Genomic DNA, 15,380 nt, shown 5'->3' with positions numbered 1-15,380 from the left:
ACACAATGTATCCTATGGAGAGGAGCCCATTTGTGGTCACCCCTATCTTTCTTCTTTATTCTGTTGCAGCCGTGGACAGGCGACCTATCGCTAGCGATATTCCGCAGTAGGGGAGGAGTACTAAAAGGTCTCCGCAATGAGCCTAAATTAATGATAGGCGCACCGTGGAGAATTTTAATCATCGAGCAGAAAAATCGTTACGATTTTCCACTTGTGTCCAGTAGGCTGCGCTTTCTATAGTTATCCTATGGAAACAGTGTCATGCAAGCTTCACATGCAATTCATCGCCGCAGATCTCGCAGTGACACCTCGCCCATGGACAGCCAGCCTTAATAGGTTCCCTTTATTCTCCCCAGCCAACCCCCATACATCTTTTTTTATACCCCCTGATTATGCACTTTAGCCTTTCTGTATTTTGTTGATAACCCAATAAAAGTTCTTGAAGCTCATTGGAACAGAGACCAGAAGAATGGGAATTCGCTTTAATTCATGTCACAATAGCACCTACATTTCACTCACATGGTGGTAAAATTAAGTAGCAGGTACATCTTCCGCATAACACAAATTGCAATTCCCAGCTAGATCTGTGTTACATTCTTTCATTTGCTCTCCATGACACTCGTGTATCAACTGCTGATTGGCTTAACACTCTCCATTCACAACTGCACTCATTCCACAAAAACCTGTAAAAAGATGCACGATGGATTTAAACCCGACAGCTGACAATAGTGTACAGCCGTAATCTGGGTATACATATACTGAGATTCTAGGCATGCTAATCAACCACTCTAGCCAAATCTGATCACCGGATTACTTGGGCAGAGGGTACGGCATCACATAGCAGCTGCTGCACATGTGCAATATAGGCAAGAGCCCCTGCGAGTCAGCCTAGTATGCAAATCAATCAAGTGGTAAGGAACATGGTAACTGCAGTTTCCAAGTCTGTTAACCCTTACTTAATTCATTTGCAAGCCACGTTGACATAGGCCGTTTCCATGGGGTGCTTTTATAGCTTTCTTATGGCGGTTTTAGGTATGCACGTTCACTGCTCATGAAAAATGCTGCTGAAAACTGGGTGCATTTTACCACGAAATTGCGCAATTCCGAAATGCAGTTTTCAGCTGATTGACTTCTAGAGGTGAAGTGCAATGAAATTATAGGCTTCGGCCGCCTGCACACGGGCGGAAATCCCGCGGCGGTATTTCCCGCGGGATTTCCGCCACTGAAAGTTTGCATAGGAGTGCATTACAATACGCACTCCTATGCAGACGGCCGCGGTTTGGCCGCGCGAAATCTCGCGCGGCAGACAAACCGCGGCATGTCCTATTTTTGTGCGGGGCTCGCACTCACCCGGCCGCCGGCTCCGGTCTGCGCATGCACCGGCTGCGCCGCAGCCGGCACATGAAAGAGCCGGGGCCGCCAGGCGCGGGTGAGTACGCGCTAGTCCCTGCAGGCTCTCGGGTCAGGTCCCGCGGCGAGAATTCTCGCTGCCGGATCCGACCCGCTCGTCTGCAGGCGGCCTTCACCTGTAGAAGTTGCAGTGTTTTTGATGAGCAATCATGTACATCAAAAACCACCATATAAAAATGCCACAAGAGCACCCAACAAGCATGTGGAAACACAGCCTTAAAGGTTTAGGATGTGGCAGCTTCTACATGAGACCTTACTCTTATATGGATGGTGTACCCAAAATGGACATGCAGCCATCCACTGCTTTAAAAAAGTCAACAGCAGCACCTGGTAAGAAAACCCATTCACTTAATATTAAAAGATAAGGGTGCTAGTTCACCGCAGCATTTCTAAACGCAGGCAGAGCTGCTCTGATTGCAGCCGGCACCTTTATGCATGCTGTCTTTAACTGACGAGTACAGATGCCAGCCACAATCAGCAGAGCTCTACATGCATTATGCAAGGGGGAACACTGTGTAATAGCATCCTAGTAGTGATGATTTATCAAGAGCGATTAAAAAAAAAAAAAAACTAAAGTCAAAATCCCTTTCATTACTTGAAAAAAAAAGTGTCCTCCATAGACACCCAACTCATCACTGATCGGAGTGAGACCAGTCAGTCAGAAGTGGAGGGCGGTGTGTTTTCCAGCATTGGAGAGATCTCAATGTCAGACCCTACCTTCTAACATCCTAGATGCAAAACGGTCTATATACCTTTGGCGTTGGCATGCACTTGTAACAGTAACTAGTAGCAGCCACCTGTAACAGTACACGTGAGAAGTATGCATTTACTGCAGAGGAACGGGCCCCCAGGAGCCTCTATTCTTCTTGCTTTCAATAAATAACTGCCTTCTCGGTAATAAATACAAATATTGCATTTCATCGTCGGCCTGTTCATGGGTGTGGGTTTGGAATGTTAAAACAGTTCTTGGACAGAGTGTGTTACATGGCGACAGCTTGAATGGCTTGTAGCTGTTCTGGAGGTTTCATCATTTTCTTTGCAGCAATTATTGTGTTCTTCATCAGCATAGCAACAGTCATGGGGCCAACTCCTCCAGGGACGGGCGTGATGTAACTTGCCTTCTTTTTCACTCCTAAGTAGAGAAATGGCTACAATTAACGCAAACTCGTGGTAAAGAGTAATGTATGATCGGTACAGTTCACATCATGTGATGTATAGCCGGCATACAAGTCAGAAGAGCTTCTTGACATACGTTGTCATTTCCATAGGTCAATCAGTAGTCCAACCTATGTCAAGAAGTTCCCATGCTGCATCGGACTATACTATAATCTTGAACTTGCCTTCAAAATCCACATCTCCCACAAGTTTTGCTTTTCCGGTGACTGGGTCCTGGACTCTGTTGATTCCAACATCGATGACAGCAGCACCTTCCTTAATCATGTCAGCTGTAATGAGATTGGGGATTCCTAGATGGCGAAAGGAGGAAAGCTGTAATTTATCGTACTCCTAAACATGTCCGATTACTTACTGATACTGGGCAGTACAGTAAGCACTATGGGCAGCAGGTTGGGGGCGCACTCACCTGCCGCTGCGACTACAATATCCGCAATCTTCGTGTGCATCTTTAGCTGTTCCTTGGGAGTGTACCGGTGAGAGATTGTAACAGTGGCATCACCTGCAAAACACCCATTTTATGCCCTGTCAAATGGATTCTAATAATTTGCACCACACTATTTTGTCTTAAGCCCTTTTCACATCTTGTGTTCAATCAGGGTTTCTACCTAAAATCCCTAAAAACGGCACACCTGGATGGAAGTAACATCCATCATTAATAAAATCTGCTGAAACGGAAATCAGCATGTCTGTGTTTTGGCAGGTTACGATTTGTTCCCAGGTTTCTGCGCCAGAAATAATAGAACTACAAGGCTAATCTTTTTGGCACAAGGTACTAGAAACTAAACAGAAACCTATTTGGTCTCCAGTTCAGTCAAGGTCATAAATCACAGAGCGTCCCATCCAAGTATGCCGTTTTGGAGACTTTAAAACGGAAAGCTTGATGGCATCCCTAGATGGAGTGCCCCAAACTAAATGTGAACAGGTTACACATAGACCAACCAACATTTATGAGCAAGCACTCACCTCCAGGGCGCTCGTGTTTGCCATCTGTATGTAGCAGCATAGCAATGGGCATTCCTACATTCTTAGATCTTCCAGCTACCACAACATTTTTGCCGAGAGTGGGGATTCCTGTACAGGTGGGGGGAAAAAAAAGGACCAGTCAAACATGGACAAGTTCTATGATCCCCGTAGAAATCCAAACGTGTTTGTTGGTGAACTTGCCTGTTCTCTTGATGATCTCCCATACACCCCAGGGAGTGGCTGGTAACATGGAGTACTGGTCAAGGCACATTCTTCCAACATTCACTACATGGAAGCCATCCACATCTTTTTCTGGGATGACTGCGTTGCACACTTCTCGCTCATCGAGATGTTCTAGAAAAATAATGGTTTTCTTATATAGCAGTTTTGGACAATGGTGGTCAAGCAATATACGTAAATAAGTACAAATACAACATTCTACGGCATAAGAGTTAACAGATACATGTAAATAGAAATTCAAAAGCCTATACAGTATTTTCCCTATGCAGATACAATATCTGTGTGGGTCCAGGCTACTAGGAAGCGTGTGCAGAGTGTTGCCCTCTAAAAGCTAATCGAATATGACTAACTAGTTTCCAAAAGCAAACTAATCTGCTAGGCCACGACACTCCCCACCGGGCCGGCACAGCTACACGCCAATGCCAACCAAGCAATCTGCAGTATTTGCTTAGCTAAAACAAACCTAACGAACTGCTAAGCAAGTGGAAAGCTTTCGATTTGCTCTCTTTTTTTTTTTTTTTGAAGACCCACTGAAAAAAAAAAACGGATTATTTTATTTCCATTTTAATTCAGTTTCTCTGCTTAGAAAACGGAATAGAAATACAGAATTATGACTGGAAGGCAAAACGCAGATGTGAACGAAGCCTTATCAGGATAACCCAGGGCTTCGCTCAACAGTGTAAATAATGGGCAGTGAGAAACTATCTAGAACCAGGAAGGAAAAAAAAAATAAATCTGAAAATGCATTAAAATTCACTACTAGAGATGAGCAATCGTACTCGGCCACGCCCCTTTTTCGCCCGAGCGCCGCGATTTTCGAGTACTTCCATACTCGGGCGAAAAGACTCGGGGGGCGCCGTAGGTGAGTGGGGGGTTGCAGCGAGGGGGGGGGGGGGGGGGGGGAGGGAGAGAGAGATGGCTCCCCCCTGTTCCCCGCTGCTTCCCCCCCCGCTCCGCCACGCCTCCCCCCGCCGCCCGAATTTTTTCACCCGAGTACGGAAGTACTCGAAAATCGTGGTGCTCGATAGAGTAATTACTCGAAATGAGTAGGTTCGCTCATCTCTATTCACTACCAAACAGGGTTGAAAACCAGTAGCAAGCAGATAACAGTCAAAAATGCGTAAGCAGTGCGTTTTTACAACCTGGCTCTATGGTGGCCTTCTAATGCATTTTCTGCACTGGACAAAGTTTTTCCATGTTTTTTATTTTTAGAAAGAATACATCATACCTGTACTGACCCATGTGCAGAAACCAACTCATCAGACTAGTTTCCCACAGATTTAAGAATGATTTTGTGGTCAAATCTTAACTACAGATCAGTTACATCTAGAGAAGGAGACCTGAACGTCCTACTCCACAGAATGTTGTACTACCGTGATAATTGCCATGTGTAAACTGTCAGACTAATTACATTCATTATAGCCAAGAACAATCTATCTTGACCTACTAAAGTCCCTGACGTCAGTACTGACTAGTGCGGCTGTAGAAGGTAGCTTCCCATTATTGCAGGAGGACCATAACCCAGCCCTTTGTGAATGCCGCCTTTACCTGGCAGAGGAAGCTGTACCAGCAGACCGGCCACATTGCAATCATTGTTCAGCTTGCCGATCAAATCCAGAAGTTCGTCCTGCGAGATGGATGAGGGCTTGAGAATGGTTTCACTGCTGATTCCTAAAGGTTATAGACAATGGAAATTTTAAGTCAAAAGTATCTAGAATATTACAATGCAACTCTAAAAACAGATTTGTCCTCGTAACCAGAGCAGCAAGTAAAGCCTTTCATAACCACATCCCCACTGCAAGTCTGGCCCCATAAAACTCATTTGACAAGTCAATGTGGCCATACAGATTCCAAGGTTCCTAATGTACTTCTTAAAAGGTAACTTGTTTCACTACACATCTGACATATCATTGTGACCTGTCAGAACTCCTGATAACAGGGGAGGTCTCAGAACCTGAAACCCCACCAATCACTGGAACAAAGGATAGAAGTGATCAGTAGCATGCTGTGCCCTTTAGGCTTTGACCAGCTTTTTTGCTCTTCTGGAAGAGGCACGGGTAAGTTGTGGCTACAAATTTTCTGTATGCCTGTAGACTGCTCTCCAACCAAAGTTGGCAAATAACTGATCATAGCCAAAGGGGCGTAGCCTGCAGCTCAAGTTGGTGGAGGTCTCGGCACCCAAGACCATGTCCAAGCAAAACTAATGTGCAGAACGTGGCATAACTAAAGGGAAAACTAGCAGTAAGACTACAATTTCCCATAACCAACAGCTGGTCAAACTGACTTCTAGCAGTTTAAACCTTCCCCAATAATGTTCTAGCGGCAGTATAAGAAGGGGTTGTGTAAAGTAGACCAACCCTGCCTACAACACAATGAAACCTCTCCAACAGAGCACTCCTGTACCCAGTCAGATTTGATTTACAATCATATACTATGCATTTTGGGCATCATCTTTGAGAAGACCACAGAAACCCCTGCTAGTGCGTCATACCTACCAACATCAGCGGCAGCTCTTGTCTTGTTGAGCACGTATGAATGACTGGCGGGGTTATCTCCAACCAGGACCACACTGAGATGTGGCCTTTTATTGCCAGAGGCCACCCACTGCTCCACCTCCTGCCGGGCTTCCTGGCGGATTTGTCTTGCAAGCTTCCTTCCCGATATGACAACAGCATCATTTCTAGAAAAGAAAAGAAGAAAATAAAGTCAAACTGCTGAATTAGATCCTAGAGTAGTTTATAGTTCTACGAGACAAAACTATGAATGGCACTAATGTGGAATGGTAGCTGCAGTAGTCCGGGGGCTAACGGCTAGTACTAATAGGGGTCACCCTGCACCAGAGGCCAGAAAACTTAAAAGTAGTGAGTAACTTCAAAGAAGAGGGTCAAAGTGAAATGCTGGTTGTAGGAAGCACAAAAGGAGAACCCAACATTCTTACTACACATCTGTGGTCTCTCCTTATCACCAAAGATAACAGGCGATACAAACATTCAAAGGATCAGTTCAGTTTCAGCCTTTAATAGCTGCTCTCCATTTGCAGAAGCTGAATTACAGGATGCGGCCCTTTGCAATTGCAGATGAAGTCCATTCAACTGGTTAATAAAATGCAAAAAGGTCCTAAGGAGCTATTCAGCAACCTGAAGCTCGTTAAAAACCATCCCCCATGTTATCAGGGCTGCTACCTTTCAGTCCCATTTAGATAGGACAAGAGTCATCTAAACGACTGCACAAGAGGGTGACATCACCACTAGTTAGCGCTCGTGCAGAGTGTTTAGACAGGCGGATCACCGCTGACCTCTCGCTTGGCGCTGCACATTCTATGTGAAGCACAGTGTTTATACTCACAGCGAGGATTTTCATGCTCATTAAAAGTGAGCGAACAAACTGTAAGCGAATAGTGCGCGATGGCTGTGCGTTTAGACGCGACTATTATCGCTCAGATTTGTTCTTTTGACCGAATCGTGCGCCATAATCTCCGTGTGTAAATGGCCCTTACTAATCACTTCTGTAGTTAAAGGGATTCATTGTGATAAATTAATTCGGCAATAGTCATTTAAACAATTAGCTAATAAAAAAAATAAGTCTATCGCCCTTTCACATGGCTGGCATTTGGCCGCAGGACGCACAGCAAGTAGCCTAAAGACACAATTCTGCACCAAAATTCACATGTATAACTGCGGGTTATGGAGGATATATATGCTGCAGATTAAGCCGCATCTTTACGTGAGTTTTGCAGAAATATTGGTCTCTGCGGCGGCTTTCACACAAGTGGAATATTTCTGCAATATGCACTAAAAAGACGCAGCTTAATCCACAGCTATGGTGTCTGGCTCCAATACCTGCGTGTCTACTTGCCGATTTCGGTGCTGAATATCCCACAGGAGGGCATATTCTGTAACGCTGTTGCTGAATATTCCGTCCCATGTGAAAGGTCCCCAAGGCTCTCTTCACTCAAGCATATACGTATTTGCGGAATGAACTATGCATTTTTCTGAGCGCATCGGCTTATCTTACATTAGTTTTTGCACCCACATGTTCATCCGCGTGCATCGATTGAAATGGCCAATTAGCCTAATGAGTTCCAGATGTCTTCTTCCTGTACAATTATGCAATTTTTCACACATCTAGTGTAATTTGTGCATCCCCCGTGACTTCTATGGGGAATATAGGTGCACAAAGGCTCAGAAAAACAGGGCATGCTACTTTATTTTACGCAAATGCAGGAAAAATACATGCATGTGAACGGACCTATTGAAATCAAATTAATTCCATTTATCTGCTTACTGTGCATGCGATTTTGTGTGTGCAAATAAGCCTGTGTGAATAAGGCCTTGGGGTGCTATTAAACACTATGCTTATCTGCTACAACACACAGGAGGAACTCTGCTGATTGCGGTCGGCACCTGGACTTATGGTGATTGAACCGATGAGTCTAGGTGCTGACCACATAATCAGCCTGTCTTCACTTGCTTTTTGCAGCAGAGACTCTGCATGTAGTAGCAGCCCAAGTCAGGAGTCCGCAAAAATAAAATGCCAATTAAGTCCTTGAACTGTTCCTTCCGACGAGCTATTAAAGTAGTATCTGATTTATTATATCAGTTGCTGGGAAAGCCAAGTGACCAAAAATACTGCCCGTCGTACCTTTGATAAGCGGTTCACAAGGCTCAGCTAGAGGGCTGTAATGATCTTGATGGAGGGAGTTTGGGAAAGCTGGGCGACACTAGCAGCTATAAAGCCGCAGACAGCAGTAATGTGGCGGTATCTTAGCACCAATATTACGACTACAAGTCCCAGCCTGACTGCGGTTCCTGTAATCCAAACTAACTATATAGGGCCAGGACCAACCTTGCAGCTACATTTTAGTATTTGTTATCTATACCGATTTTAGCGGCTGTAATACAGATTCCCAGAAAGAAGATTGGAGGACGTCTAGTACAGGCAAGTTTCTCTTTAAATCTAACTTTTTGCCGTAGGTTTACGCTGTAGATTAATGACCATTTATACGTTCTATTAAGATTCAGTTACCGAGTGTCACCGCCACCAGTCCTTTCTGGGCATCAGCCTGTTGTCAAACTAAATTTAGAAGGAACCGATAGGGTTACAGCTGTTAGAGGCCCAAATATATAGTTTTATGCTCTTCTCACATACTATCATATGGACTGGAGAGAGAACTCTACAAGAAAGGAGCATTATATGATCTCCATGGTCAACCGTCTCCTAATGACTGCGCTGGCAGAGTGCAAACATGAAGCCAGACGTGGTGCCTACAAGAGAAGCCGTTGTAGTGACGGAGGGGGAGACATTCACAGGGTGTTCCTAAATAACTGCTGAGGTGGAATATTCCTACAGTAACAGCTGAGAAACCAGAACCATGAAGATGGATTGGGGATATATCAGTCATGTCTGCTGTGTGTCCGAAAAACCACTTTGTGATGCCCAAGACCCTCATTTGGTGCCATGGGGTTTATTTGACCCCGGTCTTGTTCATTGTAGTCCACACAAGGGTTAAACTTGCCACATTTCCTAATCTTTTCTCCATCTTGGGAACAGGATCCACAGCAGTTCCTTCTCACCTCCAGGTAAAAACTGGAACCCGTCTAACCACTGCAATGGGATCATCAGCTCAGCGAGTGTCAAGGCTCCTTAGGAGGAGACAAGTTATATGCAAATCCCATAATGCTATTACTGCAGATTCCAACATGGCTGCAGACTAAAGGGCGTGAGGGGACATTGTTCTGTAGAAGGGGGCATTGAGGCCTAAATACGAATAAGGCTGATGTAGGTGCCAAAAGAGAACCTAGAGGTGACCGTACATAGATGTCTCATATGCTGCTCATGACCGGAGCTGGAATATTGGGCCATGTCTGCCTTCCGTACCTACGTGGTGGGTCTGCTCTGTCCGGATTCACACGACCGTATCTGCGCACGCAATACGCAGTCAATAGAAGACATTCATTTCAATGGCTTCATTCACATGCGCATATTTTTTTCTGCACATTTCGGTCACGCAAAAAAAAAAATTAAACAGAATATGCTCTATTTTTTGCGCAAGAAAAGTCCCCATAGAAGTCAGAAGGGGTGTAAAAATGCACGCAAAATACACTAGAAAACGCGTAAAACACTGCGGAATTGCACAAGGAAAAAAACCACATTTGACTAATTATGGCTGCTGCATAGTTTTTGTTCATATAAATGCGCGTTACAGTAAAATTAATTACACAGATACATGTGCAAAAAAAACCAAAACAAAACAACGTTCGCGCCGCAAGATGCTGCGCTCATACGTGCGCAAATGCACATACGCTTGTGTGAATCTGGCCTTAGTGACTAGAAAAAAGTAAGCCATCAATAATTACCCACCTTTTTGTCATAACAGACCCCAAATTGGAGGGAAATATAGCTTATGCCTTTCTTACACCAGACGATCCTCGTTTGAACAAGTCATGTCACCGCTAATTCGTTCGCAGTTCGCGCTCATACAGAATGTTTAGACAGGTAGATGATCATTGAGAAGCGTTCACTTCTTGTTTAGGGCTTCATATTCTACGTGAAACACTAAGGCCGGGCCCTTAGTATTAAATGAAAAAAAAACACGAAAATCCATGCCTTACAAGGCCTGCGTTTTACTGCGGGAAGTCAGTGCGAACGCCGATCATGGAATCCACAATTCAATTCCGCTCGCGTGAGCCCGTCCAGAGCAGGATTGTTTAAAGTTAACGAGAAATGATTGAATCGGCGATGATTTTTATGTAGACTGAAACTGCTCGACAAACAAAAAGCGCATGGTGGCTCGCGTTTAGACGCAACGATTATGTGCACTTTCGCTGAAGCGAATTTTGACCGACAATCGTTATATGTAAATGGGCTCTGGGCCTTGAATAAACTAAATCCCAAGATACACCTCAAAGTCCGAAATCACGTAAATAAGCGGTGTGAGGAAGTGTAAGGGACGAGGCAAGCCCACGTGTGAGGGGACGAGTAAAGGGGACGTTTAAAATAAACGACCGTCTTGGAATCTCATCCTATACCGCAATACTGTATTTTCCACACATGATCTGCGGAGGGATATCCGCAGCGTAGACCCTTAATGTGTGTCCACAGTTCTAGTCCAGGATCGCAACCACCTGACCCGCCATTTTCATGACAGAGATTCTTCAAGAAGGGTTAAATTGGCGCATAGGGAGCGAGGCCTATATATTGGCCTCATCTAACGGACAGGTCTGCGGTGTGATCATTCAAGATGCCAGCAGGCAGGATTATTAACCGAACCCACAGAGGGATCTGTACCATCACATAGAAGTCAACGGAACACAGAAATCTACGGCTTGTAGGCGCCATGAAACAGATGTCACCTCGGGTGCTGGGAAGCCCACAGCAGCTCCGGCTCTATACAAACAGGCCGCAGCAGCAGCTGACAGGCACGGAGCACAGGGCAGCTGACAGGCACGGAGCATTCTAGCTAAACCCAGCAATCTGATCACACTGTTCTCTTATAAAGGCGGCTCGTTTATTGCACACAGCACCGATGCCATACGACTAAGCAGTTTATACACGGATATTCTATATATTTGTACAATTCACTGGTCTTATCTGTCTCTTCCTCAAGCTGTTCTCACACGCATGGGTCAGATTCCACATGCGGGAGGCCGAAGCGGAATCCGGTCCTGTGCCCGCACGTACCTGTCATTTTCTGTATTGCGGATCCAAATCCGGTTCTAGTGATTATTCAGATGATGCATGTGTTTTCCGAGCGGGATACCAGCTGAAACAATATTATCAGCGGTATCTCGCTGAGACCGCAGCACTGATAAGGCTCATCATTCTCTTTCAGCATGCTGAAAGACAGCGATGAATGACTCGTTAACAAAAACTGCACAATGTCCATGCAGCTAGACCCAACGATTCTCGCTCAAAAGATGGCTTTAAGCGATTTTTGAGCGAGAATCGTTGGGTCTGAATGGGCCTTTAGTCTTTCAATCTATGGCGGCTTTCATCAAGAAGTTTGCCGTATCAGTAGACAGATAAGTTGTCCACATTTACAATAGATGCCGGCGCCCATGTATACGGCCAACAGCTATGCCTGCCTATGCACATGCATGCTCGGCAGAGCGGAGAACATGTCGTCTGAGTGGGGAATAAGTTGCTGCCAATTACCTCGGCTACATCTTATCTTCCCTGTGAACAAAGGCTTCAGTAGGAGATTCTTTCTTTTGACCTTCTCTGTTGGGAGTCAGAAGATCCCCCACACATCAGATAGTTGGCTAATCCTATTGAAATTAGCGGATTTGACAAACTTTTCCAATGTATAGACAAACACTGCCGTATAAAAAGCACTAAACAAGATGAAAAACATACATGTAGTACAGCGGTTCTAGACGGACCGGCTACCATGAATGGATAGGGAGTCTACAAACACTAGAAAATCTATGAAAAGCTTTAAAAGCACATTTAAAGATTTGCAAGAGAAATAATAAAGGATCAGCTCAGTTGACTCCCTGGTGGGCCATGGAGCCAGGAGTTGGTCCTGCCCCCTGTTGGAGGGGCACACATAGGACTACCTGCTCTACATAGAGCTCTGCACACAATGGTTTGGGCAGCTGCAAACCACCCTCCAACTAAACTTTACATGGGGTGATTGCCCGAATAATTGCTGGAAACAGCAGATTTGGGCGATAGTCATCATGTGCCCACGTGGCCACCGACAGGGCACCGAGCCAGAAGTCACTCACTTGGCAGTCACTTTTTTTTTTTAGGAGAGCTGACTTGTGTGGCCGCACCCCATGTATATACGTATTTTTGAAACCTGTAATTTAGGCTACATTTGCACCATGTACCGAGGTATACTACAAAATTAGAGGACGCGACTACATCTGCGCTATATGCCGTTTTCCATGTATCCCCCCCCCCTACATACAGGACAGATAGTGGATATATTTTCATTTTGACAAATATAAGCCTGGTTCTGGTCTCCCATCTATGCAATAAGCTTGACTCTGGTACTGCATGCAGTAAGCTTAGTTCTCTTATAGCTTCTATGGCAGGGGTGTCAAACTCATTTTTTACCAAGGGCCACATCAGCCTTAAGGCCCATTTACACGCAAAATATAAGATGATTGACAGTTTGAGCAATCATTTTGCATAAGCTGCTAATAGGCACGAATGCCCATTAGCAGCTTATTACCTTCATTTGCATGTAAATTAGCCTCCAGAGCTGTATGCAGAGAACAGCAGGTGGTCTGTTCTCTGCATACAGTTCCTTTGTTCTGCCACAGGCTGCAAGCCAAATACAATGTTAGCAGCACTCCCATGGAGAATCACAGCGTCCCTGCTATCAGCTCTCCAGTCGAACAATGGATTTTATGCTCACCTAAAAATCATCGTTTAGCTGAAGATTAAAAGATTGGAACATTTACACACAACAATTATTGATCAAACGATGGCTTTTGGGCGAATTTTGAGCGATAATTGTTGCGCGTAAATGGGGCTTTAGGCTCATGTCCACTGGTGGATCGGAGCCCGAAGCAGAATCCGACCCTGCCCGGAGCCAGCGACTGCATGTACCTGTCCGGGTCTTCTTTTTTCTGTACTGCGGATGTGTACAGAAGCCCCTGCTGGCGCCCATGCGCAGTACCGTTTGTTTGTTTTTTCTTTTTAAACTCCTGCTTTCCCGCAGAGCAATTGCAGATGGGCCATGGATCGGCCGGCTTCCATTGACTTCAATGAAGCCGTCCGTGTGGGAACCGCACTGAAATGGAGCATGCTGCGACTTGCTTTAATTCAGCTGCAGGCGCCCATGCTTCCATATGGGTGGCTTGAATTGTAGATCTTCCACGCGGGTGACCCGCAAAACAAATCCGCCCGTGGACATTGGGCCTTATGGTTGCACAATTCTTGTGCGCTTAATACACAATGAACAGAACCCATTGATTTCAACGAGACCCCAGCCTGCAGTTACAAGCTCCGGCCACTACACGGAGGGCAGCGCAGAGACTTCTGCTCTGACCCATATGTATTTGCGATGCTGACAGCATGCGCCCGCTCAGCTGATCGGTCGGGGTCCTGAGCGACAGACCCCAGACGATTAACTATTGGGGATCTATCCTGATGATCGGTCATCAATAGTATTTTCCATGGAAAACCCCTTTAAATATTTTTGCAACAAAAGAAGAGCAGCGCTTTAAGGGTGCCTTCACATCTGTGCTGGGGATTCCACTGTTTGGGGAGCCGGAAAGAGGAATCCCCACAGCCAAACAGCTCTTTCTAAGACAGAACCGAGCGGACCCCATTGACTATAATGAGGTCCATTCGCTTTCCGCTGAGCTGCGTTTAGCTGGTAGAAAAGGTGCTGCATGCATCGCTGTACCTTCCAGTATTTTATGCCGGATCCGCGGCAAAACATGCGGCCGGCGGTCCCAACGCGGATGTGAAGCCGCCATATTGTAACTGTTCATTTTAATTGAAGTATAATTTAACAGTAAAACTGAAAATATGTATTTATTGTATAGCTGAAGGGGGGCGCTTTGTACCCCAGGCACATACTAATTTTAAAAAGTGTGTTGCGAGGAACATATTCCTTTATTTGATAGAAGATGATCAGACAGATAATTAGCCGTTCGCCCCGTACATGCCGGTATTGCTCAGTATCTATATGACGTTAGTCTTGCATCAGGGTGGTGAAGCATTCAGGATGTGGTCAGTATGTGATAAAGTACAATGTCCCCTATAGAATACAGCCTAGTCTTCCCCACCCCCACCAGCCTGTATATAAGGAGGAGGGGGCGGGGAGTAGCAGCCAAACGCAACCAGTGGAGGAGATTTCATCAGCCGCCTGCACTTCCTCCTTCTACCACTAGGTGGTCCCGTACAGTCAGCTGTGCAGCCCGGCACACGTGTACCCGCATACTGACATGTACACACACATACATAAATACATGCATACGTACATGTATATAGATATGTCTGCAAACGTATGTATGTATGCATGCAAGGGACTACCACCTGCACAAGCAGTATAGCCTGTATACGGCCGGGCAGCTATATATAAAGGACGCCGCAGTAAGCCGGATGAGTCCTATACAATCCCCCAGCAGTCTATACAGTGATGACTCGGTGTCCCCCCACTGGCCGCCGGTATGCACTACACCTGAAGGTCGCCGGTATGCCCTACACCTGAAGGTCGCTGCTCGCCCCATCGCTGACCTCCCATAGCTGCCGCAGTACTTACCGGGCGGGCGTGCAGTGCAGGGCACGGGCTTGTATCCTGGCAGCGCAGTAGAGGGACCGCAGGGCGCTGCTGGTTGCCATGGTGACACGGAGATCTCAATCCGCAGACTCTACGGCTCCTAAAGGGGAAGGAGCGGCGGCCACACCGCACTAATATACGGCCGCCGACGTCACGGAAGGCTCGCCGCCCACGATTGCCGCTAGGGGCGGTGCCGAGCCGCTGATGACGTCAGCCTGTCATTGTCGCCTCCAGCACGGAGGGGGGAGAGGCGGGCGTCTTAAAACTGAAGAAACCGCCCCAAAAAGTCACTATTTATGGTAGATTGAGAATGGACGCCTCTTGTAACTATATTTGGCGCAGAACTCTC

The 15,380-nt window shown here is 46.0% G+C and overlaps 1 protein-coding gene across 2 annotated transcripts; it reads right to left on the bottom strand.

The window, feature by feature from the left end:
• Positions 1-467: 467 nt before the first annotated feature.
• MTHFD2 (methylenetetrahydrofolate dehydrogenase (NADP+ dependent) 2, methenyltetrahydrofolate cyclohydrolase) lies at positions 468-15,175 on the bottom strand. Of its 2 annotated transcripts, XR_010790401.1 has the most exons (9): positions 15,014-15,175; positions 6,285-6,469; positions 5,338-5,460; positions 3,751-3,903; positions 3,550-3,657; positions 2,993-3,085; positions 2,751-2,876; positions 1,521-2,542; positions 468-1,161 (listed from the first exon to the last, which is right to left on the bottom strand). XR_010790401.1 is itself a non-coding variant. In XM_066593013.1 (8 exons), the coding sequence occupies exons 1-8, from the start codon at positions 15,091-15,093 to the stop codon at positions 2,391-2,393; spliced, it is 1,020 nt and encodes a 339-aa protein (XP_066449110.1). In that variant the 5' UTR covers positions 15,094-15,175; the 3' UTR covers positions 468-2,390. The 2 variants fall into 2 exon arrangements, 1 of the variants encoding a protein (XP_066449110.1); XM_066593013.1 differs by having other exon boundaries at positions 468-2,542.
• Positions 15,176-15,380: the final 205 nt, after the last annotated feature.

This window comes from Eleutherodactylus coqui, chromosome 2, assembly GCF_035609145.1.
Source record: "Eleutherodactylus coqui strain aEleCoq1 chromosome 2, aEleCoq1.hap1, whole genome shotgun sequence".
Taxonomy (NCBI): Eukaryota; Metazoa; Chordata; class Amphibia; order Anura; family Eleutherodactylidae; genus Eleutherodactylus; species Eleutherodactylus coqui.
The sequence above is the reverse complement of the archived record's forward strand: the minus strand, read 5'-3'. Positions and strand labels throughout refer to the sequence as shown.